This window comes from Myodes glareolus, chromosome 19, assembly GCF_982192425.1.
Source record: "Myodes glareolus chromosome 19, mMyoGla1.1, whole genome shotgun sequence".
NCBI classification, from domain to species: Eukaryota; Metazoa; Chordata; class Mammalia; order Rodentia; family Cricetidae; genus Myodes; species Myodes glareolus.
This window is the reverse complement of record NC_142044.1, coordinates 60,821,949-60,848,030: the sequence shown is the minus strand read 5'-3', so window position 1 is coordinate 60,848,030 and position 26,082 is coordinate 60,821,949. Positions and strand designations below refer to the sequence as shown.

At 53.9% G+C, this 26,082-nt stretch overlaps 1 protein-coding gene across 1 annotated transcript in view; it reads left to right on the top strand.

Moving 5' to 3' along the window:
- The window catches only part of Col2a1 (collagen type II alpha 1 chain), a 29,207-nt gene that overhangs the window by 1,664 nt on the left and 1,461 nt on the right, over window positions 1-26,082 (top strand). Inside the window, exons 2-52 of the mRNA XM_087899224.1 lie at window positions 2,301-2,504; window positions 3,850-3,866; window positions 4,237-4,269; window positions 4,360-4,392; window positions 4,497-4,550; window positions 4,672-4,773; window positions 5,686-5,763; window positions 6,393-6,437; window positions 6,540-6,593; window positions 6,953-7,006; window positions 7,678-7,731; window positions 8,053-8,106; window positions 8,232-8,285; window positions 8,575-8,619; window positions 9,148-9,201; window positions 11,784-11,828; window positions 12,216-12,269; window positions 13,726-13,824; window positions 14,125-14,169; window positions 14,260-14,358; window positions 14,495-14,548; window positions 14,908-15,015; window positions 15,383-15,436; window positions 15,522-15,620; window positions 15,773-15,826; window positions 16,316-16,414; window positions 16,745-16,798; window positions 17,161-17,214; window positions 17,512-17,565; window positions 17,804-17,857; window positions 18,066-18,110; window positions 18,284-18,382; window positions 18,722-18,829; window positions 19,180-19,233; window positions 19,543-19,596; window positions 19,954-20,007; window positions 20,314-20,367; window positions 20,647-20,754; window positions 21,252-21,305; window positions 21,651-21,704; window positions 22,358-22,519; window positions 22,690-22,797; window positions 23,007-23,114; window positions 23,332-23,385; window positions 23,504-23,611; window positions 23,786-23,839; window positions 23,928-24,035; window positions 24,276-24,329; window positions 24,748-24,855; window positions 25,155-25,443; window positions 25,769-25,956. Of these exons, the coding sequence (XP_087755350.1) occupies window positions 2,301-2,504; window positions 3,850-3,866; window positions 4,237-4,269; window positions 4,360-4,392; window positions 4,497-4,550; window positions 4,672-4,773; window positions 5,686-5,763; window positions 6,393-6,437; window positions 6,540-6,593; window positions 6,953-7,006; window positions 7,678-7,731; window positions 8,053-8,106; window positions 8,232-8,285; window positions 8,575-8,619; window positions 9,148-9,201; window positions 11,784-11,828; window positions 12,216-12,269; window positions 13,726-13,824; window positions 14,125-14,169; window positions 14,260-14,358; window positions 14,495-14,548; window positions 14,908-15,015; window positions 15,383-15,436; window positions 15,522-15,620; window positions 15,773-15,826; window positions 16,316-16,414; window positions 16,745-16,798; window positions 17,161-17,214; window positions 17,512-17,565; window positions 17,804-17,857; window positions 18,066-18,110; window positions 18,284-18,382; window positions 18,722-18,829; window positions 19,180-19,233; window positions 19,543-19,596; window positions 19,954-20,007; window positions 20,314-20,367; window positions 20,647-20,754; window positions 21,252-21,305; window positions 21,651-21,704; window positions 22,358-22,519; window positions 22,690-22,797; window positions 23,007-23,114; window positions 23,332-23,385; window positions 23,504-23,611; window positions 23,786-23,839; window positions 23,928-24,035; window positions 24,276-24,329; window positions 24,748-24,855; window positions 25,155-25,443; window positions 25,769-25,956 (3,986 nt within the window). The remainder of the gene's footprint in view (window positions 1-2,300; window positions 2,505-3,849; window positions 3,867-4,236; window positions 4,270-4,359; window positions 4,393-4,496; window positions 4,551-4,671; window positions 4,774-5,685; window positions 5,764-6,392; window positions 6,438-6,539; window positions 6,594-6,952; window positions 7,007-7,677; window positions 7,732-8,052; window positions 8,107-8,231; window positions 8,286-8,574; window positions 8,620-9,147; window positions 9,202-11,783; window positions 11,829-12,215; window positions 12,270-13,725; window positions 13,825-14,124; window positions 14,170-14,259; window positions 14,359-14,494; window positions 14,549-14,907; window positions 15,016-15,382; window positions 15,437-15,521; window positions 15,621-15,772; window positions 15,827-16,315; window positions 16,415-16,744; window positions 16,799-17,160; window positions 17,215-17,511; window positions 17,566-17,803; window positions 17,858-18,065; window positions 18,111-18,283; window positions 18,383-18,721; window positions 18,830-19,179; window positions 19,234-19,542; window positions 19,597-19,953; window positions 20,008-20,313; window positions 20,368-20,646; window positions 20,755-21,251; window positions 21,306-21,650; window positions 21,705-22,357; window positions 22,520-22,689; window positions 22,798-23,006; window positions 23,115-23,331; window positions 23,386-23,503; window positions 23,612-23,785; window positions 23,840-23,927; window positions 24,036-24,275; window positions 24,330-24,747; window positions 24,856-25,154; window positions 25,444-25,768; window positions 25,957-26,082) is intronic.

Genomic DNA, 26,082 nt, shown 5'->3' with positions numbered 1-26,082 from the left:
AGCTCTCTCCGGTGCATCCTTCTTGGCAGAGTGAATTCTGCAACTTTGGAGGAAATCTAAAACTTCCAGTCTCCTCCTTCTAGGAGAAATAGATTCTGCATCTGATCGGTTGATTTTGCACCCCAGGTTGTCCCATCTATGCAAACACCCCCACACTCCAGGGTTTCGCAGAACCTGATGTGGGGAAAGGCGTAGCCTGCATGGACGTCAGCAGTGTCAGAAACCTAGAGTCCACCACGCTCCTCCGCTCCATCTTTCCACGAGTTTGGGAAACTTTTTGGCCACGGAGATTTTGACCCACATCTGCATTTCTCAGCCCTAGCTTCCAAAAGTGCTGCTAGCTGGGGTGGGGGGAACCTCAGTCCTCCTTTGTGAAGCGTGTTTACGTTGGGGGATTGGCAGCGATGGCTTCCAGATGGGCTGAAACCCTGCCCGTATTTATTTAAACTGGTTCCTCGCGGAGACCCGTGAATCGGGCTCTGTATGCGCTCGAGAAAAGCCCCATTCATAAGAGGCGAGGCCCGGTGGCTCCCCCCCCCCCCCCCGCACTCCCCGACCCCCTCTCCCACAATGCCCCCCTGTGCCCGCCTGCCGCCACCTCCCGGGCTCCGGCCCCGCGCGCGCAGCGGCGACGAAGCAAAACAGTTCCCCGAAAGAGGTAGCTTTTTAATTGGCTAGCCACAAAGAATCACTTATGCCGCGCGGCGGTAACTAGGGGAACCCGATCTGGCGGCCAGGATGCTATCTGTAGTCCCTTTCGTGCCACAATTAGGGTGGTGCTGGCTTCCTCCAACCGCACCTACGGGATCTGGTTACGGTGTTGGCTCCTTTCTGGGGGCAGTCATTTAATCCCACTTTTTACTCTCCGGGTGTCTGTCTGCCGAAGGGCAGTGTCCCGAACCCCAGCCACAAAGAGTCAGGCAGCGGCTCTCACACCCAGCGCGGCCCGCACCTCCCCTGGCCCTCGCGGGGGCCCCGGGATACCCTTCCTGGGGAACCCGATCAGCTTTCACGGTGCACCCTCCCCTGATCTTCCTCGGGCTCCTCTAGGCAGTCTTGGGCTATAGAGTGCTCTTTCTTAGTCAGGACTGGACATCATTAGCGACTCTACGCACTCGTCACCTCCAGCTAGTTTAGTGCCTGCTGGTGAGGGGGCGGGGTAATCTAGCAGCTTCATTTTTTTCCCCCTGGGATCCCCTCACCTTCCGCTTGATAGTCTTGCCTAAAGGTTAGAAGGGTTTCTTCCAGTGGAAAAGAAAAGGGAGACTTTGATCTTTGGATTGTCGCTCTTCTGAAGAGCAGAAGGCAGGCCCGTTTCTCTCCACGTCCCTTGGGTTTGTGGCTCTTCGCTTTATTCATCCTCAGCTTTTGCCATTGCTTTTGAGATTTTAATGAGAAAAACAGCGCTGGGCGCTGCCTAGCACGTGGTGCGGGCTCTTCAGGCCCTGGCTCTCTGAGAAGCTCTCTTGTCAGCAGAGTTTACAAGTGCAGGGCGAATTCCAGACAGCAGGGCACTGGTGGAGAGGGTCCAGTTCCAGCTGTTCCTTTGCATTCTTGAAGGACGCAGGTCTAGACTGGTCGCTCTTAGCCAAGGCCAGGCATTTAGAGCCTCCTGCCCCTCGGATTTGAGTTGCCATCTTCAGACTAAGGCAAGACTTCTGGTAGGAGTGTCAGTGCAGGAGGGTCCAGCTTGCTTTTTAAGTTATTGTTTATATACTGTTCATGTCTTCTAAAGTTTGTGGGTAGAATTTTCACGCACTTCCTCTGCGTTTTAGCTGCCAGCTGTATTTAGAAAATCTCATTATTCCTAGAGGACGACAAAAAAAAACCCAACAAAACAATATGACTTTTTCTTCTTCAGCCAGAGTGTTTCCCCATTTCTTCTCTCCATCTTTACTGCCCCTAGGTTCCTGCTTGGAATGTCACCTCCTCCTACCACCCACTTTCACCTTCCAACTCACCCTCTCTATCTCCAGCACCCCTCCTCCCATGCTGGACAGGTGAAAAGAGTATAGTAGAGTAACAGCCCTCCTTTATTGGTGGGTCATGATTCCCACCCTGCCCCCCAACATACCCATCTTGCCCAGTACAAGACACATAAGAGATATCCTGGAATACGCAGAAAGGTGAATTATGTTTTCCAAAACTAATGTGTAAGTTTAGCCTGTCTGGTGTGGTCTGACTGCCACCATCCCTTAGCATCTGAATCATGTCAAGTTGATGGCAACCTCTCTCTCTTTCTCCCTGGCTCCACTCCCTCCCTGCTCTGGCACCCGCCACTCCCACCCCACTCGGTGCAGAGGATGCTGGCAGCTGCTTTCAGAATGGGCAAATGTATAAAGATAAGGATGTATGGAAGCCCACACCCTGCCGCATCTGTGTGTGTGACACTGGGACAATCCTCTGCGACGACATACACTGTGAAGAAAAGGACTGCCTCGACGCCGAGGTCCCCTTCGGAGAGTGCTGCCCCATCTGCCCAGCTGACCTCACCCCTGCCAGTGGTCGTAATTTATTTATTTATTATTCAACATAAATAAATTACTCGCAGCAGCTAGCTTTCCATGGATGGTGGTTTTCTCTTGAGAAGCTGCTCATCCATTTGATCCCAGCAGCAGGGGCAGGAAGGCAAGGCCGCTTCTCGATTGCAGGCTGAAACCTGGTGAGACTGAGTCACCAGAGAGACCCTCCCCGCACCTGACACCTCAGGAGTATGCCTTTGACATTTACGGATATGGTTCCACAAAAGTTCCCCCTCGTGAGTCAAGCCTGCTAATGACCAGACCCACATGGTGGAAATCAGGCTCTGTCTAGCTACAGTATGAGTTAACTCATCCAGTGACACCCACATCTTGTCTTCTCCATAGAAAACCTTCAAGGACATGGTTGTCAATGTGGAGAAACCTCTGTCAGGAAGCAGGGGCACAGAGTGGGCTCCTACTTTGGAGTAGAGTAAAATGGTGGTATTCCCTCTTTGCATTGATCACCGCTTGGTGTTGACCACCATTTAAGAAGCAGAAAAGCTGAAGGCGCCCCCTGCGCTCTGGGAGTTGATTATTAAGCTAGTTATTAACTCCCAGCTAGAACCAGTGCTGACCAGGAGTACAGTTGACTGCCTCCCAGCACTCACACCGTGTCCCAGCCCCCTACGGGGAAGGTGGGAACACCAGCACAAGCCTTTTGGATGGCTCATTGTTGCTCCCTTCCTACTCAAGTAGAGGAGAGTTGAACCAGAGAATCAGAGAATCAAAAAATCGAGAATTGAGAACTTGCCTTTCCTGAATACTTCCCCAACACTGATGCCTTGTATGGCTGCAGACTCTCAGACACCCTCAAGTGTCTGAGGAGCCCATGCCAGTGCAGTGTTGATGGCCCATAGGCCTTTGCTGCTATGGTGGGGTAGGGACGTGTTAGTTTGGGATAGCCCTGGCTGCAATGCTCTTTGTAACTTCTGTGTCCTGCTCTTTTTTGTGCTTGCTTCAAGGAGACTCCACGCTAACGTAAGGCTTCTTCAGCTGTAACTCTTCTCTGGGAGGGTGTGGGTTGGGAAGGGGCCTGACTTCCGGGTCCACTCTGCTTTGCTCCCGCGGCCTCTTTCTTGCTCTCAACCATTCCTCGACACTGTGCATGCTTTTTGACTAATAAAGTTAGAGACACCTCCATTCCTTGTGAGTCCTCAGCAACAAAAGGGCTCTGGGACCCTAAGCCCCCCAGAGAGGGATTGGGGGAGCGGCAGAGGAATCTGCTCCCTTCCTTGGTTGTGGTTCTTTCCTTTGTTTGATCCTCCAAAGAGAGTTTGAATGACAGAAATTGTTCCTGTCTCACTTTCTCCTCTCTTTTCCCTTGCAGGACAACTAGGGCCAAAGGTAAGACACACTGTTTTTAATTTAATTTAGTTATTACATCCCCTCCCCCATGTGACGTATGTGTGAGTGTGGCCACAGTTGTGCATGTGTGGCCGCAGGAGGACAGCCCTGAGGAGCTGGCTGGTTCTCTCCTTCCACCATGGATCATCAGGCTACAAGAACTTCTAGCCACTGGGCCATTTCACTGGCTCCGTGTTCTGCTTTCCCATGTTCTTCTTCAGAAGCAGAGATGCTAGTCAGGTCTGTGGCTCTTCAGACCTCAGAAGATGTCAGTCTAGAGGACAAGTGCAGGCTCGGGTGACAGGGTGGGGTTCTTGTTGGGGCAAATCAGTTCCACTCAGCTTCCTCCCGTCAACGTTTCGTGTTGCAGGGCCAGAAAGGAGAACCTGGAGACATCAAGGATGTAAGTATACATTCTCCCCACCACAACTCACACATCTGCTGTCTGAAATGTACCCCTCTAACCAACAGTCTGTGGCTCTCTCTCACACAGATCGTAGGACCCAAAGGACCTCCTGGCCCCCAGGTAAGAAAGGGAAAGACCCCCTTACTCCATTCTTCCCTTACTGCAACGGAGCCATCGTGGTCTCTGGTCTCATGGCATCACACCGTGCTCCTCCTCACCTTCAGGGACCTGCTGGTGAACAAGGACCCAGAGGTGATCGTGGTGACAAGGGAGAAAAGGTGAGTAGCCGCCCTCAATGAAATGTACCCTCTGTATTCCCTGATCGCCTCGTGGGAGCTGCCTGGGGAGCATGGTTCTAAAAGCATCCTTCCACTGATGCCTTTTTCTCTTCCTGGCAAGGGTGCCCCTGGACCTCGTGGCCGAGATGGAGAGCCTGGTACCCCTGGAAATCCCGGTCCCCCTGGCCCTCCAGGCCCCCCTGGTCCCCCTGGCCTTACTGGAGTAAGTGTCCTCATGTCTCCTTTCTCCTGGCAGTCCCTCCAGAACTGTGGCTTCTAAATTGCTACTTTCACTTACCTGACTGGCCCCAGGACTGCCAGCAATATGTACACAGTCTGTTCATAGGCTTTGCCTCAGGCCTGTAATTGAGTGGGATCACAGATGAGGCTTGAGGCTGTGGCTCTAAAGGCTAGATTTTCTTCTCAGTGGTTTCTCTAAAGAAGGCCTTCAGCTACCTGGCTTCCTGGCGTCCATCATGCGGTTGAGTCTTGGGAGTGGGTGTAGGGGTGTGGGAAAAGAATAACTGGGCACTTGTATTTCTCTGGAAGAGCAGTGACCACTGTCCTTGGAAGGCATTTGTCCATGGTCCTTGCCAAGTACATTCCAAGCCACTATTCACTCTCATGAAAGAGCCCCACTGAGTGAAGGTGTGTGGCTACTGTCATGTTTGGAATCACACCAATCAACAAATTATATGACTGCCCAGCTTTTGTAGGTGTGCCATTTGGAAGTTTGCTAAGTTTTAAATTCTTCAATCTAAGTGGGCTCACAGACGCCTACTACAGCCCCTCCTGAAATATTTCAAGACCAGATTTCAGGTCTTTGCCAGACATCAACTTTATGGAGAACAAAGAATGCCTTTTAAAATTGGTGTTTTATTTATGTAGCATTTTAGAATATAAAAGTTTACAGAGTGGGATGGTCTGGGACTACTACAAATAACACTTGATTCTCCAGGGAAGTGATTCCGCCACTGCGGCCAGAACACAGTCCTGAAACTTTGTCAGTGTCTCTTTGGTAATTCTGATCAATACGCAGCTAGTTTCTGATAACTAGAGATGATGCTGAATTCTTTCTCTCCACATAAAGCTCCCTGGCCTCGCAGCCTCCTAACACTGTTGTGTTGGTTTGCAGAACTTTGCCGCCCAAATGGCCGGAGGCTTTGATGAGAAGGCTGGTGGTGCCCAGATGGGAGTGATGCAAGGTCCGATGGTAAGACAGTCGTTCTTAGCTGCCCAGACGGGAGGGGGACATCCTTGGCGAAGCCAGAGACCAACGCCCTCTGCCTGGTGGATAACTGTCCAGAGCATCTCCATCGGTTCTGTAAAACCTCTCATCTAGTTAGCCGAGGAGTTCGCCGGTTTTTAACGGTGATGGATGTTGGTTTGAATGACGCTCTGGAGTGTGTAGGAAGGATGAGGATGGAGAGATGCGTGGAGCTGATGTAGTAGTAGAAGGCCAGTTGCTATTGCTTTTGGAATGAGAACTGAAGAATGCAGACAGCAGCTACTGTTCTCCAGCATCCACAAGGCTTCCAGCAGGAGCTCTCGCCCTGCAGCGCTGGCTTGGCACATGCTAAATGAAATTCAGACTTTAGTAAACATGGCTGCCATCCAGGAGAAAGCAAGGCCAGCTTCTCGGTTCAAACGGTGCCTATAAATAAAAATTAGACGTTTGAGTGGGGAGTGGGAAAGAAGAGGGAGCAGTCACGGAGGCCTTTGGCCCCTGCCCCCACAGCATCTTCTTGTCCTTTGTCTGGCTGCTGGGTGGGAGAAGATGCAACCCTGAAGCTGATGCTACCGCAGACTCAGTAAGCCTCCTGTTTTTCTGTTCCAATGCAGGGCCCCATGGGACCTCGAGGACCCCCAGGCCCTGCCGGTGCCCCTGTAAGTGTTCCTCCTTTTCCTTTTGGTGGCATTACAGATGCCCATCAAGCTCCGATGGCGCAGTTTGGGGCATCAACACGGTGTCGTTACTTTTCCTTCTAGGGCCCTCAAGGATTTCAAGGCAATCCTGGTGAACCTGGCGAGCCTGGTGTCTCTGTGAGTACCATAGGCTACCCTCTCTCGGGGGTTTCTGGGGACAGTCTACCAACCCACTTCCACACTCTGTCAGCTCTTTCCCACAATTGGAGGGTCATAGAAAATCCAGATGTAGATGTTACTCCCCACCTACGGAGCGCCCTTCTAGAGAACCAGTATGGCAAGGAACATCATGACACTTCCCCCTCTGGGGACCACCAGCCTGTGCTGTCCCCTCCTCCCACCATGATCTCCTTTACCATTTTGTCCTGACCTTTTGGCCTTTCTTCCTCAAAGGATAACTAGCTTCCAAAACAACCATCCTGATTTTTGTTCCTTGTGTTTCCCTTCCAATGATCTCTTAAACTCTCTGTTTGCAGGGTCCCATGGGTCCCCGTGGTCCTCCAGGCCCTGCTGGAAAACCTGGCGATGATGTGAGTAGGCCTGAAAAGCCCCCATACCTCAGGGAGGGTGCGTGCTGAGGCTTCTGGGTAGAGAGACTTCCTGAGGAGCAAGGCTGGCCAGTCCTAAATTCCAGCTGTCTACCACCCACACACCCACTTGCGATTTAGCCTGCCAGGTCTCTGGGGACTGTTTCAGATCTTATGAAAAGAAGAATAATTAAAACATCATTAACTTCAAGAAGAGAAATTGAGAAGCCAGAGAAGGGACAGGAAAACGTAAGGCTTAAAGGTACAAAGCTGTAGAGTAGAAAAACAAAGAAAGAATCATTCCCCAAACACCCGCACATCATCTCAATTGGTAATGAGGTAGGAGAGCTCAGCCTGAGCCAAGATGTCTACAGAGGATGAAAAAAATGTGGAGACAGGAGCCAGCTTTCTTGAACTCTTTTCACTACTGTCATCGCACAGTAAAACCTCCTGCAGTCAGGACATACAGGCCAGAGCTCTGGGCAGGAGAGCAAAAGCTTGCTGGAGAAGTTGAGGACTAGTGAGGACTGAGGAATGTGCCAGAGAATAAACTGTGACCAGGGACAGGCATCCAGGGAAGGGGCACTTGCAGGAGGTGGGTGGATGCTCGGCCCTGGAACCCACCAGTTATGCTCATGGGACTACCAAGAAAAACGAGATCTCTTTTTGTGCAGGGTGAAGCTGGGAAACCTGGAAAAGCTGGGGAAAGAGGCCTTCCTGGCCCTCAGGTAAAGCCCCACCTTTCCTAACCTCACAAGGCTTTTCCAGCCTCCCTCCATACAGTGACCATACAGCTCACTTAGCTTGATTAACTCGGTGTGAAATTAGGTACTAATGGTTCCTTCGTATATCCTGCCTTCAAGTTGGCGATCATAGTTGTGTGAACACAAGATGATGGTCTGGGTTTGACTGAGGAAGCTGTGGAGATGCCTGGATGCCTGCTTCTTACTGGTGGCCTGAGGGAGCTGCACCTGCGGGCTCTCCAGCAGCCAATAGCAGCCTTCGCCCAATTTCTTCTTTCCCCTGAGTATTTCCCCGTTGCATTGCAGGGTGCTCGCGGATTCCCCGGAACCCCAGGCCTTCCTGGTGTCAAAGGTCACAGAGTAAGTATCAGGGGTAAGGGTGTTGGAGAGCAGGGGCTACCTGAAGAGGAAACATTTGGGGGTATGCATGTTATTTTCTGTGTGGGTTCCCAGATGTGTGATGGTAGCTTTCTCTTGTTTCCCAGGGTTACCCAGGGCTCGATGGTGCTAAGGGAGAAGCTGGTGCTCCAGGTGTGAAGGTAAAGAACCAGGAGACACACAGGGGTTGGCGATAAAGGACAGAAGACGTTCTGTCCAGTCGAGGAGATGTTGAAGGGCTCAGGGAACTGGAACGTAATTGGGAACACCCAAGTCTACATCTTGGTAGATGAACAGCAGGCCGTGGAGCCTGAGGGGATTGACTCCCCTAGAAGTGAAACTGGCATGTTTCAGCCCTCACCGAATCACACCGATCTCTCAATGACTTACCTGGGAAGTTTCTGGGAGCTATGACTTCAAGCATTGACCCTATGCGTTTTTTTCTCCCAGGGCGAGAGTGGTTCTCCCGGTGAGAATGGTTCCCCGGGCCCAATGGTGAGTCTGAGTCGCCCATGGGAAAGCCACCACAAGCTCTTCAGACCCCCACCAGCTGTCAGAGGGCCACATCGCAAACCACAGCATCCCTTCATGCATTCATGCAGAGCAGATATATGCCTTTGCAGATTTATCTGATTATGAGCAAAACCAACTTGCAGGAGAAAGGTTGTTCAGAATTTCACCTGCCTGCACTTCCTTGAAACAAGAACTGTTAGACATACTTAAAGTATATTTCAGTTTTTTTTTTTTTTAAATCTGTTTGTCTTCAGTGTTTTGAGGGCACTCATCTGTCTCAAGAAATGAGCCCAGGCAGCAACAGGAACACCCATAGGTCTGCCTGCAGGAAGCTCGGCTTTGCTGTGCCCCTGGAATAGGACCCAGGGACAGGACAGTACCACCAAGGTTGCTCAGCTTTGCTTCCTGGTGCAGCAGGCAGGGCCACTGTGGGTGGGAAGGGCCGTCCTGTCGAAGTTATCACGCAGCCTATCATTGTGCCAACTAATGCTGGAACCATGTTGGTTACAGGGTCCCCGAGGCCTGCCTGGTGAGAGAGGACGGACTGGTCCTGCTGGTGCTGCCGTGAGTAACCTCCAAAGTCAGCTGCCACCATACGTTGAACACTTTACCGTTTACCAATAGATTTCTCTTGACTCTCAAAACAACTCTGTGATAAGCTGGGCTAGGAGGTACCGACCTATGATCCTACTACCTGAGAAACCGAGGCAGGAGAATCACAAGTTTGAGGCCACCTTGGGCCACTCAGTGAGACCTTTCTCAACCCTCCCCAACTCCTAACAAAGAAAATCCAGCTTGGTGTGGTATAGTGAGCATTGTTGTACCAGGAGTTTCCATCCCAGGTCTTCCCGCTCCCGAGCTTCAGGTGGGGTGGGGCCGGCAGAGCAGAAGGAGGGTTTGCTACAGGAGAGTGGGGTGTAAGAGTAAGGTTCTCTTCAGCAGTCTGTATTCTTCGGGTCATCCCTTTTAGTAGCCTTTGCCTCTTCCCAATTCATGCAGCTGGAGTTCAGGAACAGCCTTAGCTCCTGGTAGCTGTCTAAGCTATGATTCTGCCCTTTCTCTTGATTTGCATGACAGTACCCTAGAAAAAGAGAAAAGAGGCTAGCCTTGGCTCACAGGCCTCCATGCTGGATGTTGCCCTGAGCTGTGTGGCCATACAGCAGCAGTGGCCTCCACCTTGTGGCCCTTCCTTGGTTGAGGACCTAGCATGCTTTTCTTCATCCAATCTTCCCCTCTTCTTGAGAGGTGGGATCTGTTATTCTCATCTTAGAGAAGAAGGAATCGAGACCCAGGAAGAATAAGCAGATCACACGGAGGGCCCAGTCTCTGCTGCCTCCAGCTAATGTGGGAAACCATGGGCTAGGGGACTGGCGGGCGATGGCAGGTCTAGGTGCCAGATGAAGCAGTGAGCTCGGATCTTCAGGCAATAGAGAGCCCTTGTGGGTGCTTGGTCAGGCGAGTGATGTGATGAAAAGCGTGTTGAGGAAAGATTTCGGTTTTCTGTTGGTCTGCACCCCAGTCAGCCAGACTCAGAGGCCCCTCCTCCTAGGTCCTTGCAGGGCAGCTGAAATAAATCAGCTTCACTGCATGCTGCTGCTTTCCAGAGGGGCGTCTCTCAGTAGCAGGTCTGTGAACTGAGCAGCCGTGACCCCTACTGTCAACAAGAGCTGCCCAAGGCCCTCGCCCCAGGGTCATTTTGTATGAGGAGGAGGAGGCTTGGGCCTGTTGCTTCTGCAGAGTCAGGGAACCCTAGCCTGGGGCTTCTAATGAGACTCAAAACTAGAGTGTCTTCCTTGTGAAGGAGTCAAGAGAGCCCACCACTTCTCTGTTTCCTTCCTTCTTACCTGATGCAGCAGGTCCGGGTCTTGGTTCTCTTTGGTGGTTCTTGTCCACACAGCGGTCATACTGGCAGCGTGATTATGAGATTCTGTTTAGAACATTCTCTGCATTGTGCTGACGCTTTCTCTGGCCCTCCTCACTCTGCCTTGGTCTCTCCAGGGGCCTTGTGAGCCTAGGTGTTCCTGCAGGCCTTGCTGTCTGACTCCTGAGGGAAGGTACTCTAAGGTTGCCAGAGCAGTTGGCTCAGCCAGAAGGCACTGCCGGGGAGCAGACTCTGCCATCCCTCTACCATTTCGTCCACTGAGCCTTGCTTTCCTGCCCCTGTCCCCTGACTGCCAGGCTGGAGGCTCTGTGAGGAGAGGGGCCCACACCAGGAAGGAGGCTGAGTCCCACAGAGCATCCTTCCCTCAAGCTTCTGAGGAGAAACAGAGGCTTGCAGAAAGGCTCCCCTTTAGCCCAGTGGTTCTCAACCTGTGGGCCACGACCACCAGCAAATTTCTATCTCTAAAAGCTGTTATGATTCATAACAGTAGCAACGCTATAGTTATGAAGTAGCAACAAAAATAATTTTATGGTTGGGGGTCAGCACAACATGAGGAACTGTACTGAACAGCCATAGCATCAGGAGGGTTGAGAACCCCTGCTAGGTTCTAGGCCTGGCTGTACCCAGGGTAATGGCTCCTGGAGTCAGAGTAGAATTCTTCATAGAATTCTATGAGAGAGAACCCTTGAGGCTCCCAAACTAGCGGAACTCTCAGAGCCCAAGTTCTGCCGAGAAGGAACAGCTTTGATTGCTTGGCAAAGACAAGTCTCTTAGAGATAAGAGCTAGAGTTAGTGGCCTGTCCTCCTCAGGGAGCAGGCTCCTGGCCAGGAGTAGGCATCCTGTGGGTGTGGCTACTGTCCTGAACTGCAGTTGTCTGGGAGGGGCCAGAAGTTACCCCAGAGTTCATGGAGAGGAGGCTCTGCCTCTGATGTTTTCCTTTCGCCCTGTTCGTGGCTTTCTGAATGGTCACTCAGCTTCAAGTCAGGGACACTTGGGACCTAGCTGAAGTTTTAGAAGTAACTGGGCTACCTGGAAGTTGCCCAAGCTTCATTACCCACAAGAACAAGCCCCCTCCTGTCCTCTGTTCACCAAGTCATGCAGCTGTCCCATAGGGAGTCCCCTGCTGTAGACACACACCTTGCCTATGCTCAGCCTGAGGCACCCCAACACCATGTTCCCACATTTTATGTGAAGGTGGGTTGAAGTGGGCACAGCTGGATCTGTGGGCACCTCTTCCATTGGCTCCTTTTTTCTCATACACAGGGTGCTCGGGGCAATGATGGCCAGCCAGGTCCTGCTGGGCCTCCGGTAAGTTCCCCTCATCCTTAGCAGATGACGGTACCTGTGTAGCCCAAGGAGCAACCCTGAGGTCTGTACTTGTCAGGAAGGAGGTGGCCCATCCCTTAAGAGTTTTGGAAAGACCACAAGCAGCTTGCGTCCCCGGCTGCCCTCAGCAGTCTCTTCTGTGAAGAGGTTAAAGCCTTGTGGCTTCTTATGATATGTAGACTTAGAAACTTGCCAGGCAGAGCTAGGCATCTCTCTGAAGTCCCTGGGGCAACAGCTGGGACGGTTTCTTCTAGTCACAGTGGGCGAGAGCAAAAATTAAATTAATCCAAAGCGAGGAAGGAGTGTGAGATGGGGTGTCTTTCTTTGAGGTCTGACAGCGTTCAACCTTTATCCTCTTCTTCTCTCCAGGGTCCTGTCGGTCCTGCAGGTGGTCCCGGCTTCCCTGGAGCTCCTGGTGCCAAGGTGCGTGCGCACATGCATGGCTGGATGAGTGTGTGATGTGCTGGTCAAACTGAAAATCTCAGACAGTCAAGGCACTTTCTCACCCATAGCCCTTGCTAAGGTCCCTTGTCACACCTCCTTCCTAGCCTCTGTGGGTATTTCCACAGTCTCTCTCTCTCTCTCTCTCTCTCTCTCTCTCTCTCTCTCTCTCTCTCTCTCTGACAGAGCAAGGTTTGACAATAGAGGCTGGAGGTCCGCCTTGTAGATAAAGAGGGGGACCTAGGGATCTGTGGGAGAAGACTGGGGAGGAAAGGAAAGAAAAACAAAAGAGCCTGGAGTGTCCAAATGTCCAAAGCTGACATACCCAGAGGGAGCTTGAGGTAGAGAGGAGGGACAGAGGCAAGGAGACAGTTCAGTTCTGTGCACTCTACCCTCTTCCTATTTCTACTTCACTTGGGTTCTGGGCTCTTGTTAATATGGCTCTTCTAAGGATTATTAGAGGCCAGTGGGAGGCCAGCCAGTTCAGGGGAAGGCCCCCGTGGCCCAGGAGGGATTCCAGTGTGAACGTTCCTGGGAATAAATAAGGAGCCTCCCTGTGTCACTGGCATCAGGTTGCTTTTCCACTCCTGGGGGTTTCCATGGCAACCAGACAGTGTTTGAGGCCTCTGGGAGCCTGGTGAAGGAGACCCATTGTGAGGAGGGACAGCGGAAGGTGAGAGGGCCTGACCTTTAGAAAATAATAATCGCCAAAGTGAAGCAAGAATGCTGTGCAAAGAAACCTGAGGAGTTTCTGACCTCTCTCCAGGTCAGCAGCCTTCGCCAGGGACTCCAGTCCAGGGAACAGATCGTAGCACGCTGTGACTTTTAGGAAAAAATGAAATTAAAAGGAGAGGTTTTATATGGGAGAGGCCTGCCAGTTAACTTAGAGAAAAGTAGAGCCGGGGAGCCTGCCCCAGCTTGCTTCTGCCCTGTCTTACTGGCACTTCAAACAAGCCGAGGCCGAATCCAGGAGCAGCCCTGATCACCCTGGTCAGACAGAAACGCAGCCACTTCTGGGTTGAGATGCCGAAGAAAACAGAAGGCCTGGGAATCGCCCTCTGACTTCTGTTCCTCCATCAGAGAGAACACAAAGGGAGCCAGGAAGGAACTTCCCACCTGTCCATCATCCCATGGCCCTCATCTTTCCTAACCTGGGCTTTTCGACAGAGGCTGACAGGACCAACAAGCTGCCTGCTGCTGGAACCCACTAGGCATCTGCGTAGTTGCGTGGGGCTCACAGGGCAGAGGTGAAGGGCAGAGTAGAGAAGGCAGGTGCGGGGTGTCATCTCACCATGCTGCTTGGCCGGGTGGGAGCAGAAATGACAGACTCCCAGGCGAGCACAGCTGCCCACTTGCAGGTGTGTGAGCGCGTGCAAGAGTTGTGCACACAGTTGGCCTGCTGCCCCTGCCTCCCTTCACCCTCCCACTCTCTTCCCAGGGAGAAGCTGGCCCCACTGGTGCTCGTGGTCCTGAAGGTGCTCAAGGTCCTCGTGGCGAGCCTGGCAATCCCGGGTCCCCTGGGCCCGCAGGTGCTTCTGTAAGTTCATCTCTTTAGCCTGGAAGGCCTGACATCTGTGGCTCTGGCTGTCTTGAGTGCATGTGTCCCTTGAAGGGGTCCTGGGGCCCAACTGCTAAATCTTCATGCTGTCAAGGCACCTCCCATTGGCCCCTAGATTTGTCTCCTTCCACCCAAAGTCCACCTGCTGAGACACGCAGCGGGAATGCTGCTGATCGACAGCACTCCTCCCTGACCCCGAGATTGCAGCTGGCCTGGTGGGTGGGATGGTTGGGTTGGTTCTTGGCTGTTTATTATAAGGCAATACCATCTCCTCACCAGGGTAACCCAGGAACCGATGGCATTCCCGGAGCCAAAGGATCTGCTGTAAGTACTGCCCCTAGGCTGAGTCCTCAGGATGCTCAGGTCTTCCTCATCTTCTTTCCTCACGTTCCTCTCTTCTGCTCGTACTGACAGGGCGCTCCTGGAATTGCTGGTGCCCCTGGTTTCCCTGGGCCCCGTGGTCCTCCTGGTCCCCAAGGTGCAACTGGTCCTCTGGGCCCCAAAGGTCAGATGGTAAGAGCCTGAAATGATCCCCATGTCCTACCCACGTGTCCCTCTTTTCTGTGCCCTCCTTCCCTGGCTCACCACGGTAGATTTCGGGGGTGGGAGGAGAGAACCCAGTGTGAGCACTTTTCTTTCTCTCATTTAGGGTGAGCCTGGCATTGCTGGCTTCAAAGGTGAACAAGGCCCCAAGGGAGAAACTGTGAGTATCTGCCTTCAAGTCTGTCCTTACTGTAGTTCTGCCCCGCAGATCACCCTTTTGGTCCACGACCCCTTGCCCCAAGCCGTTCCCCATCCTAGGTCTTCTACTGGTATTCCTGGAGAAGGGAGAAAAATACAATAGAGGAGACCTTGCTATGGCTTCCTCTACCAGTCTGAATAGCTTGAGTTCCACTTGGGACTTCTGCTCCTCCGTGGCTGATCCTACCTGGCCCCTCTTTGCCCTAGCCCTTCCCCGCACCAAAAGAACAATCCCAAGGCCACTTCCTCTGCACACTGGGCCAGTGCTTTTCTCAAGGTAAGGTGAGAACCTTACCCTGTTTCTCTTGTGCTTATTATCAGGGTCCTGCTGGGCCCCAGGGAGCCCCTGGTCCTGCTGGTGAGGAAGGTAAAAGAGGCGCTCGAGGAGAACCAGGTGGTGCTGGGCCCATCGGTCCCCCTGGAGAAAGAGTAAGTAAGCTAGGGGTCTCGGGTTCACAAGTCCAGTCCTGGGGCTCTCTGATTTGGCCATGCCTAATGACGTCTCTGGATAATGTTCCCTTCTCTGCTCCCTTCAATGCCAGGGACACAGGCATCTTTAACCTGTCTGTGCCCCCTGTCCCAAGGGTGGCACAAAACAGTGAGCTTCTTCCTAGAGGGACAGGAACAGATTCTAGATCTAGATTAGGTTCTCAGGGTCTTGCAGGCTATGGCTACTGCCCCACAGATACCGTGGCAGGAGGTGGATGGATGGCCCCTTGGAGCCTGGTGGGACACCTTCCAGGCATGCTGGTGAGCTGCCATCCTCACCCTCTGCCTCTTGCCTACTTCTCCCTAGGGTGCCCCTGGCAACCGTGGTTTCCCTGGCCAAGATGGTCTGGCAGGTCCCAAGGTGAGTAGAGAGGGAGGGGGCTTGGTCTCTCCCCATTTCCCTGGTTATGAAGCATTTCACTGACTTTCTTTCTCCTCTGGTGTAGGGTGCCCCTGGAGAACGAGGGCCTAGTGGCCTGGCTGGTCCCAAGGGAGCCAATGGTGACCCTGGTCGTCCTGGAGAACCTGGCCTTCCTGGAGCCCGGGTAAGGAGGAGGGCACTGCTGTTGTCCTTGATTTTGGATGCTACACAGATCCTCACACCCTTCCCACCCACATCATCTAAGTTGTGCTGCTAGGATTGGAGATTGGGGTCTGCCCCTGACTTACATCCGTCTCTTCTCTCTCCCAAACAAAGGGTCTCACGGGCCGCCCTGGTGATGCTGGTCCTCAAGGCAAAGTCGGTCCTTCTGTAAGTCAGTCATCGTGAGTGGGGTTCCTGGGAGAGTAGGGGGTATCCTTCGGGAGACGATGGGAAGAGAGGAAGGAGTCTGGGCGAAGGCAGCCAGGATTCAGTACATTTTGAGAATGGCATGAGAGTGATGGTAGGTTTTATGGCCAGATGCGACTTGTACTGTGAACTCTGAAAATCACACACACACACACACACACACACACACACACACACACACACGTACACACATACAGCATGCATGCACACACAATGCATTTGAGCATCTTCTAGGGGGAAGAGTGGGGACAAAGATTAGAGATTCAGGGAAGACTTCTGAGCTAAGAGCATCTTCCAGTAGATGGGTCCATCTGTGTGGGGTTGGTCAACCCTAGGTGTATGTGCACGCAAGTACTTTGTCCCATGTCTGCCACACATCAGGCAGTTAGATACTGATGGGGAAAGACGATTAGAGGGGCAATGTTCAGAGAATGGCATCCTGTCTTTCAGGGAGCCCCTGGTGAAGACGGTCGTCCTGGACCTCCTGGTCCTCAGGGAGCTCGTGGGCAGCCTGGTGTTATGGGTTTCCCTGGCCCCAAAGGTGCCAATGTAAGTATCTCCTTTGTCTTCTCTGTCCTTTGGCGAAAGGGCTGGTTTCTGAACAGTTAACCCAGGGCAAGTGACCAATGGGCTCTCGGTGTCATGGACAGCTCTGTCCTCCATGTCCTACCATGGAGAGAGTGGTGTGCCTTAGAACCTCAGGACATCATCTCTCTGACATTATGCCATAGAACCTGGTGACCTGGACGCCTCTGAATATAAGAGAAGGGGCTGATGCTTGATGTTCCTTCTGTTGTGCACCAGGATGAGGCTTCAGACTCCAGGCTCCTCGGTCAACCCTTAACCATGCACCTCACATTTTTTCTTCCCTTCTTTTAGGGCGAGCCTGGCAAAGCGGGTGAGAAGGGACTGGCTGGTGCTCCTGGTCTAAGAGTAAGTGTTTTCCTTACTGCCTATGGCTTGGTGTCAGGAATGGGAGGTGTGAGCCCCAGACATGGTCCTCAGAGCCTTGGTAATCAAGAGTTGATTCCTGTGGCTGGGCACGTGCTAGGTTATGCCTTCTGGGATCCACCCAGAGAAACTGCTGGCTGCTGAGTGCTTACAGAAACAAGGCTCAGGGGCAGGTAGATGTGTGTAGAGAAAGGCAAGGGAAATGGTGGATGCAGCAAGAGGTACAGGGAGGGGGGGGTAAAAGTGGAGTTTCATCGGGGACCTTAACCCAAAAGTACATCTGCTGGTCTTAGGTGACATCACAGGACATAAGTCATTACAATTCCTTTTCCTCTGCTCTGTAGGGTCTGCCTGGCAAAGATGGTGAGACAGGAGCCGCAGGACCCCCTGGCCCTGCTGTAAGTACCTACCCAGTTTCTCCGGGTGTCTTTGTTGGGAGCTAAAACAAAGAACCTAACATCCTTTGAGTAATGGAGGTGACAGACATGGACCTGAGCTGAACCATCCCCAGATGAGAGAGGATGTCCTGGAGGCAGTGGGGTCTGCCTAGAGGAGGGAAGTGTGGGTAGACGAGGGAGGTGAAGTGTCCACCCACATTTTGGCTGGTCAATCCAGGAAGACTTCTCTAATCTACTCCCCAGGGCCTTCGGTTCTCCAGACTCCTGACCTGGCTCACCTTTTCTTTCTTTCTGCAGGGACCTGCTGGTGAACGAGGCGAGCAGGGTGCTCCTGGGCCATCAGGGTTTCAGGTAGGTGGCTGGTGGCTGGGCCAGACTGTCTATGTAATCCTTCCCCGTGTCTAGGACTCTCTGGGTATGCACTGTGGGTAGCAAGCCCACTCTGCTCATGGGGAGCCAGGGGATGAGGCTCTCCCTGTCTGGCCCTCATTGTCATCTATCTCCTTACGGTTTGTCCTGTGCTGTGCCTCCCTGGAGGCTGAAGCAGCAAACTTAACTCTTTGCTAATCCATGTCACTTTGACTTCCAGGGACTTCCTGGCCCTCCGGGTCCCCCAGGTGAAGGCGGAAAACAAGGTGACCAGGTGAGTGTGGAGCTCTTTGAACTTGTTTAGCTGACATCCAGGAACCAAGGGAACGGGTGCACGAAGAGCCCCACTAAGTCTGGGAGTGTCCCAGGCCTGGTTCCTGGCTCTCCCAACCACCGTCAGAGCTGTTGCAGCCACTATGGAAGGGATGCTCTGGGGTCTGGGGCAGGCAGTCTTCACTCTTCCATACGTTTTTGTTCTCTAGGGTATTCCTGGTGAAGCTGGAGCTCCTGGCCTTGTGGGTCCCAGGGTAAGTGTCCTGCCAGCCACTGCTGTGGTCGTCTTGGGCCTGCCTTCTCCCCGTTCAGTTGCCCTTGCCTCTCAGATCTGCAGCCTGCCTAGGGTTTGGGGGGATATGCCCCTCTCCCCATCTCATCTTCCCCATCGCTTTGGCCTGAGTGCTGCCCGGTGTCCCTCTCACAGGGTGAACGAGGTTTCCCAGGTGAACGTGGATCTCCTGGTGCACAAGGCCTCCAGGGTGCCCGTGGTCTTCCTGGCACTCCTGGTACTGATGGTCCCAAAGTAAGTGATGCAAGTCCTGCAGGGGTCTTCCATCCAGCCTGGGGAGACCTGCTGAGAGGAGGGATGGAGGGAGGAGAGGGAGGACAGAAGGAAGGAGGACCAAGAGGAGGGATGGAGGGAGGAGAGGGAGCCCAGAAGGAAGGAGGACTGAGAGGAGGGATGGAGGGAAGAGAGGGAGCCCAGAAGGAAGGAGGACCAGGAGGGATTTGAGGGAGGTGATGCTGGGAAGGAGACAGAAGAAAGGGAAAGGGGTTTGGGACACTGGTTTCCCAGGCTGTGCACAGTGGGGCCATGAGAGAGGTCTTGCTCACTACAGACTCCTCTTGTCTTCTACTCTAGGGTGCACCTGGCCCAGATGGCCCCCCTGGGGCTCAGGGTCCTCCAGGTCTACAAGGCATGCCTGGCGAGAGGGGAGCAGCTGGTATTGCTGGGCCCAAGGGAGACAGAGTAAGTACTGGGCTCACCCAAAGCCACAATGCTACACTTCTGCCCCTCACACGCATTCCTTGTCCTTCTGAAGACAAGAGTCCTGGTTGCTCATTGAGAAACTAGAAGTCCTACACACACACACACACACACACACACACACACACACACACACACACACTCCTCTCTGCTATGGTGACAGCCATTCTGTGTTCTGTGTTCTTTCACTACTTGCTACTTTGTCACCAGCCCTAAGGCCACAGAAAACAACTCTTAGGCTAAGACTGGGTTCCAGAACCTCAACCAGGTAGAGCTGAACTGGCAGCTGGTCCCAAAGGGCCCCCTAAAACACTTGATTTTCTCTCTCGCAGGGCGACGTTGGTGAGAAAGGCCCAGAGGGGGCTCCTGGAAAGGATGGTGGACGAGTAAGTGAATACTGGTTTAGCACTGGGGCATGGAGACTTAGGGGCCAGCATGGGGACTTAGGGGCCTGCATGGGGACAGATACAGGCATTCCCATTAGTCTCTAGCACTCAAAAAAAGGGGATTCTGGGAAACCATGGAGATTTCCTTTTCCTTCTAGTGTTGGGGACCAGGCAGTGAGTGGGAGGCTCTGAGACCATGGGAAGGTCCGCCAAAGTCTACTGGGTACGGGGTTCCCAGAATCCTTGAGGAACCTCACGATACTGGCCTGACCCTGCCTGTTTCCCTTACCTCCTTCTTTCTCTCTCCAGGGTTTGACTGGGCCCATTGGGCCCCCAGGCCCGGCAGGTGCCAATGGCGAGAAGGTGAGTTGTGACTGGTCTTCCTCCCTCTCTCCACCTCTTTCGGAATGTTTTCTTACCTCTTCCCAGACACAGCCAAATCTTCCTCATCAACCATCACCTTCCTCAATGGAGTGAAATGGGTGGGGGGGGGGGAATCCTGTTAGCGTATGACTTGTGTGGTCCTTAACATGGGGCAGCCAGCCCGGTAGACAAGTACCCTCAGCCAAGGTCTTGAAGAGGCTGATGGGGCAGCTGAGCCCAGAAGAGAGCTGGAATTGGGGAGGGGTCTAGGGACCCAGAGTGCCCTTCTACATCAGGGCTTCCTGTGCAGTTGGTACCTCGGGGGCCCACCCTGACCTTTGCCTTCTCAACTCCTAGGGGGAAGTTGGACCTCCTGGCCCTTCAGGAAGTACTGGTGCTCGCGGTGCTCCGGTGAGCATGTCCCTCTTGATCAGGCTCTCCCTGGCCCTAGCAGTGAGGAAGCCAGCCATGCCCTGCCGCCTGGCCCTGTGCTGTGGGGTTAGGGGATGAAAGGAGAGAGGAGACCCAAGGGAAGTCACAGAGACCCAGGCGCAGCCAGTTCTCAGGACCTTTGAGCCTAGACAGACTTCCTGTTCTGGGTCCCTGGGCCTCAGACACCTTCTGTCTGGGAGAGGCTGGACACGAAGCTGGGCTCTGGCTCTAAGAAGAGCACAGGGGCAGGGCAACAGGACCTGACACCTCCTGGTCCCCTCACAGGGTGAACGTGGAGAAACTGGGCCACCTGGACCTGCTGGATTCGCTGGGCCTCCTGTAAGTACCTCTGTCTATCCTACCCCCACCTAACTGCATACAGTCTGGCTCTATGCCGGAACTCAGGGGCCTCTTCTGATGCGGGAGAGAGGAATGGAGGGCAAGAAGGTAATAGAGGAGAAAATGGACTTTTTCTTCTCCTCCCTTCACAACACCATCTTAAACCCAATTTCCAGGCCCCTGGTAGGGAGGTGCATGCACATGTCCTGTCTAACCTTGTGGCAGAACCTGGAGTAGTCAGCTTGCCTCTCCTTCATCTATCCCTTCTTTCTATTACAGGGTGCTGATGGCCAACCTGGTGCCAAGGGTGATCAAGGAGAGGCTGGACAGAAAGGGGATGCTGGTGCCCCCGGCCCCCAAGGCCCCTCTGGAGCTCCTGGGCCACAGGTGAGTATTGCTGAGTTCATGAAGTGGAGGCTGCCAGGCCAGGAGAAGGGCCCTGGTAGATGGGGCAAGCAGAATTTGGAGCTGGGGGAGAACCGGGAGCCTGGAGGAAGTCAGCTGTGTAGGGAGGGGCTTTTGTTAGGTTAGGTGCGAGGTCGGAGGCACACAGGTGGGGTATTAGGTCGCCAGCACCAAGCATAGGCTGTGTCCCCTGACCACAGGCGACAAAGCTGCTGGTTCCCTGGGGGAGCAGAGAGCAGGTTTCCCAGGGGCTGGAGCTCGGGGGCTGTCTCTAAGAGCCTTGCCGAGTCAGGCCCTGGAGTCTCCGGGTGCTGTGGCACAGAGACTGCCTATGATAGCTTTTGTAGACTGGGGTCCTAGTGTCGAGAAGCTGAACTCTTGACATCCTGGCTCTCAGGAGTCCTGTATTAAAGTTCAGAAAAGGCTTACTGCCTTCCCCAGCTCCACCAGAACCCACCATTGCCTTCTTTTCTTCCCAGGGTCCTACTGGAGTGACTGGTCCGAAGGGAGCCCGAGGCGCACAAGGCCCCCCAGTGAGTGAATCCCCTGTAAAAGAGTTCTGACCCATGATTTCTACAGTGGACTAGCTTCAGGAACCTCCGTATCCTCCTTCCCCAGCCCTAACCAGGCCTGAGTCTAAGCCTGGCAGGAGAGGGCATCTCACTCTGCTGTGTGCTTAGTCTCCCAAAGTCCCCAACTCTCAGCTCTGCCACTCAGTTCCCTGAAGGCTGGATGGGACCCCGTTTCCCTCTAGTTACTCACTTGCTGCTTTGTAGCCCCTGACCCTTTCTTGACTCCCCACCTGAGACATATGCTCTAGACCTACCAACTTGATTCTCTTCCTTGCTGAGAGCCTCCCCACCCCTCCGTGCCCACAGGGAGCCACCGGATTCCCCGGAGCTGCTGGCCGTGTTGGACCACCAGGCTCTAATGTAAGTGTCATTCCTGGTTTAGATCTTTCTTATTGCTGGCATGGGAGACCCAGCTAGGATCAGCACCATCTGGAGTAGTTCACCAAACACAGACGTCAGAAGCCTATAGCCCTGACTCCTTTTCTCCATTCCTACCAATGGGAGGCACGGCTGACTGACCTTTGGCAGCTGGGAGCAATGTGGGGGACCATTTGGCATGCTGGGAGGGTTGGCATGATGCCTTTTTTTTGTCTGGGACACACGTCCTAAGCATGTTCGACCCACACTCTGTAAAGAAGCCCATGAGCCCCAGACCAGATACTTGGGGTGGAGGGTCTTCAGTGAGGTGGGAGATAAGGAAGGAAAAACTCCATGCGCCATCACTGGGCGAACAGGAGGCTAGGGTCAGAGGGGCAGTGCTGGAGCTGTTTCAGGGGGAACCTGTTATACAGGGTGCAGATGATCCAGCAGGAGGAACCCTACATGGGGGAGCAAAGGCAAAGCAGGGTGATGGAGCCACAGTTGCCCGCCCAGAGCTGTCACAGGGGAGAGAAAAGCACAAGTGGGCAGTTTGGAATGCCTGGCCTCCGAGCCACATGGCTTCCATAGCTTGAATGAGGAGAAGTCATTCCTTGAATGAGAAAGTCATCACTTTCCATATCTGCTCCTCCTAGGGCAACCCTGGACCCCCCGGTCCCCCTGGTCCTTCTGGAAAAGATGGCCCCAAAGGTGCTCGAGGAGACCCAGGTTCCCCTGGCCGAGCTGGTGACCCTGGACTTCAAGGCCCTGCAGGACCTTCTGGCGAGAAAGGAGAACCTGGAGATGATGGTCCCCCTGTAAGTACCCTACCCGGCCCATGAGAGGCACCCAGGCTCCTTTAAACACGAGGAGGAAGGTGGAGTGCTGTGGGAATTGTGGGAAGGGAAGCCACACAGAATGCACGCAGTGGATGGGAAGGGTCAGGGCCAGGGCAAGCCTCTGTGTCAGTACTTTCTCCTTCTCCTAGGGTTCTGATGGTCCTCCAGGTCCCCAGGGGTTGGCTGGTCAAAGGGGCATTGTTGGTCTGCCTGGACAGCGTGGTGAGAGAGGATTCCCTGGCCTTCCTGGCCCATCGGTGAGTGAAGAACACTTTCCCCTCCAGACCTGCTAGGCCAGGCCTGGGTCAGGCTCAGGCTCAGTTGTCATAGTGGCACCCGAAGTCTTCCTTTGACTCAGTATCCTTGGAAACATCCCTCTGTCAGCTGTACCCTCTGAAGGGAATGGTAGAGTCTTGGCAGGGGTGCTGAGCATGGATACTCATGGTCCTTGTCTCTATCATTTCAGGGTGAGCCTGGCAAGCAGGGTGCACCTGGTGCATCTGGAGACAGAGGTCCTCCTGGCCCCGTGGGGCCTCCTGGCCTGACAGGTCCTGCAGGTGAACCTGGACGAGAGGTGAGCCCCGGAGCTTGGTGTCACCCGTGGGAGGATCTGGAGGGAAGGACACACACAGAGACTAGGATGTGTACAAGGAGAAGGGAATGGAAGCTCACAGCGGATGTGTGAGCCCCAAAGCCTTAGCTGGGCAGACACAAATGGGCCTAGGCTTCAGATAGGAGTGAGAGAGCAAACAGGGAGAAGATCTAAGTAAATTCTTACGTCCCTTGTCTAGGGCAGCCCTGGTGCTGATGGACCCCCTGGCAGAGATGGTGCAGCTGGAGTCAAGGTGAGTGACAGGTGTCTATCCTGGGACGGGGGCTGGGAGACTGTGCTAATGTGCCAGTGGAACTCCTCCCACCTCTTCTGAAATCTTCTTGGCTGAACCTGATACGTTGCTCCTACAGGGTGATCGCGGAGAGACTGGTGCACTGGGTGCTCCTGGAGCTCCCGGGCCCCCAGGTTCTCCTGGCCCTGCTGGCCCAACTGGCAAACAAGGAGACAGAGGAGAGTCTGTGAGTATACAGAGTTCAGACATGGCAGGGGGTGTTTCGTGTTTGCTTCCCCCCGTGTTGAGCACCTAGAGGTAGCACCTGGCTCTGGGGAGCCTCTGGGCCCCTAGGCAGGTGTGAAGAAGAGGCTTCATGTCCTGATCTTTCCCTGATGTTGTCTGCACTCTCCCCTCACAGGGTGCACAAGGTCCTATGGGCCCCTCAGGACCTGCTGGAGCCCGTGGAATCCCAGTGAGTATTGGAGCATCTTGAACTGAGAAGGGACACTAGGTCCATACGGACCCAGACTTGACTGAATCAATGTTTTCCTTGTTCACAGGGCCCTCAAGGCCCCCGAGGTGACAAAGGAGAATCTGGAGAACCTGGCGAGAGGGGATTGAAGGGACACCGAGGCTTCACTGGACTTCAGGGTCTGCCTGGCCCTCCGGTGGGTATCACTGCATGTCATTGTCCCCGAGGGGACAGCCCAAGGCCTTCCATTTTTCAGGTCCACTGAGCTTCCCTTGTTACTAAAAAGGCTTGGGGTCTTCCTCAGAAGCCCCTGAGTTCTGTCAGGTGGAAGGGGTGGGAGAGAGGGGCAGGAGGCACATGCTTGCTCCCTGTTCTGCAGGAGACAGATTTCTACATCCAGCTGTGTTTACACTGACTATGTTCTTCTTATCCACAGGGTCCCTCTGGAGATCAAGGTGCTTCTGGCCCAGCTGGTCCCTCTGGCCCTAGAGTAAGTGAGATAGTTCTGGGGGAAGGAGTAAGCCTTTCTGCTGGTGGGCCAAGGCCTTGGTCAGGGGATAGGTGGCGGTGGCCATTGCTTCTCTGGGGAGTCTTGGACTGAGCCGTCCTCACTCAAGAGGTACCCTGAGAAAAGGACTTTCTTACCATGACCATGGACCCAAGCACCTGAAGTCACAGTGACCGGAAGACAAACTGATAAAAAGATCTCATAAATGTGACTTAGGAGGGTCAGAGAAACATGGAGATGCCTGCTGGTTCTTGGCTAAATGGAGATGGATTTAGGGTACATGGCCGAGCGTTTCATAGCACCCGAGCAGAGTGGCATGACCAGTGGTGGCCACCTACACTGTTGTGGCTGGTCTGCAGCTGGACAGCTTTCTCACGGTCTCCTCTTTCTTGGACTGCAGGGTCCACCTGGCCCCGTTGGTCCCTCTGGCAAAGATGGCTCTAATGGAATCCCTGGCCCCATTGGGCCTCCTGGTCCCCGTGGACGTTCAGGCGAAACAGGCCCTGCTGTAAGTTTCCTGACCCCTCCCTGCCACCGAAAGTATTCCTAGCATGTTATAGGTGCTTAGGACATCTTTGAAGCATCAGCAGGCAGCTAGTGGTGATGGCATCCTAGAGGCTGAGGGCCCTTAAGAGGGTCACATGGCCCATGATGAATTCTGGGAAGTAGGAAAGAAGGGCCAGGGAGGAAAGGGGAAGCTGCTGTGGGTTTCTTGGTCCTGCTGCCCTTTGTCCCCACCACAAGGTCAGATACATAGGTAGACTTCTCCCCATGGTTCCTTGCTGACATCTCTGTTTCCTGCTGCAGGGTCCTCCTGGAAATCCTGGTCCCCCTGGCCCTCCAGGTCCTCCCGGTCCCGGCATCGACATGTCAGCCTTCGCCGGCTTAGGCCAGAGAGAGAAGGGCCCTGATCCCCTGCAGTACATGCGGGCCGACGAGGCAGCCAGCTCCCTGCGTCAGCACGACGTGGAGGTGGATGCCACCCTCAAGTCACTCAATAACCAGATTGAGAGCATCCGCAGCCCTGACGGCTCCCGCAAGAATCCCGCTCGAACCTGCCAGGACCTGAAACTGTGCCACCCCGAGTGGAAGAGCGGTGAGCCTGGAGCACAGGTCCCCTGCCCCAGAGAGCAGGGAGTTAGCCCACCAGTATGGCTACCTTTGGTAGCCATTGTATCTTAGTGTGGGACAGGATCAGATCTGGAAGGTTCTGGTGAATGACAGTGACAGAAGAGACTCCAGGCCAGCACTGCTTCTGCCCGATTCTTGGCCCCCTCTTTGGCACTAGGTTTCCCCATGTGCATCTGTCCCTGGTCCTTCTGTCTCCCCTGACCTAGCTTCCCAGTAGGCTCCCTGCTGTTAGCAGCCAGCCTGGCCCTCAGCTTTGAGTTGCCTGATGGGTGCCGCCTCCTTTCCCACAGGAGACTACTGGATTGACCCCAACCAGGGCTGCACCTTGGACGCTATGAAAGTTTTCTGCAACATGGAGACAGGCGAGACTTGCGTCTACCCCAACCCAGCGACGGTGCCTAAGAAGAACTGGTGGAGCAGCAAGGGCAAGGAGAAGAAGCATGTCTGGTTTGGAGAAACCATGAACGGAGGCTTCCACGTGAGTGCCCGGTGCTCTAGGCCAGGCTGGCCCTCCCTCACGTTTGCTCTTCTTTCTCCTCAGATATTTTAGCACCTTCCCCACATTCTCCACCAGTGTTCTCCGGGCTTTAGAGGAAAGAGGGGG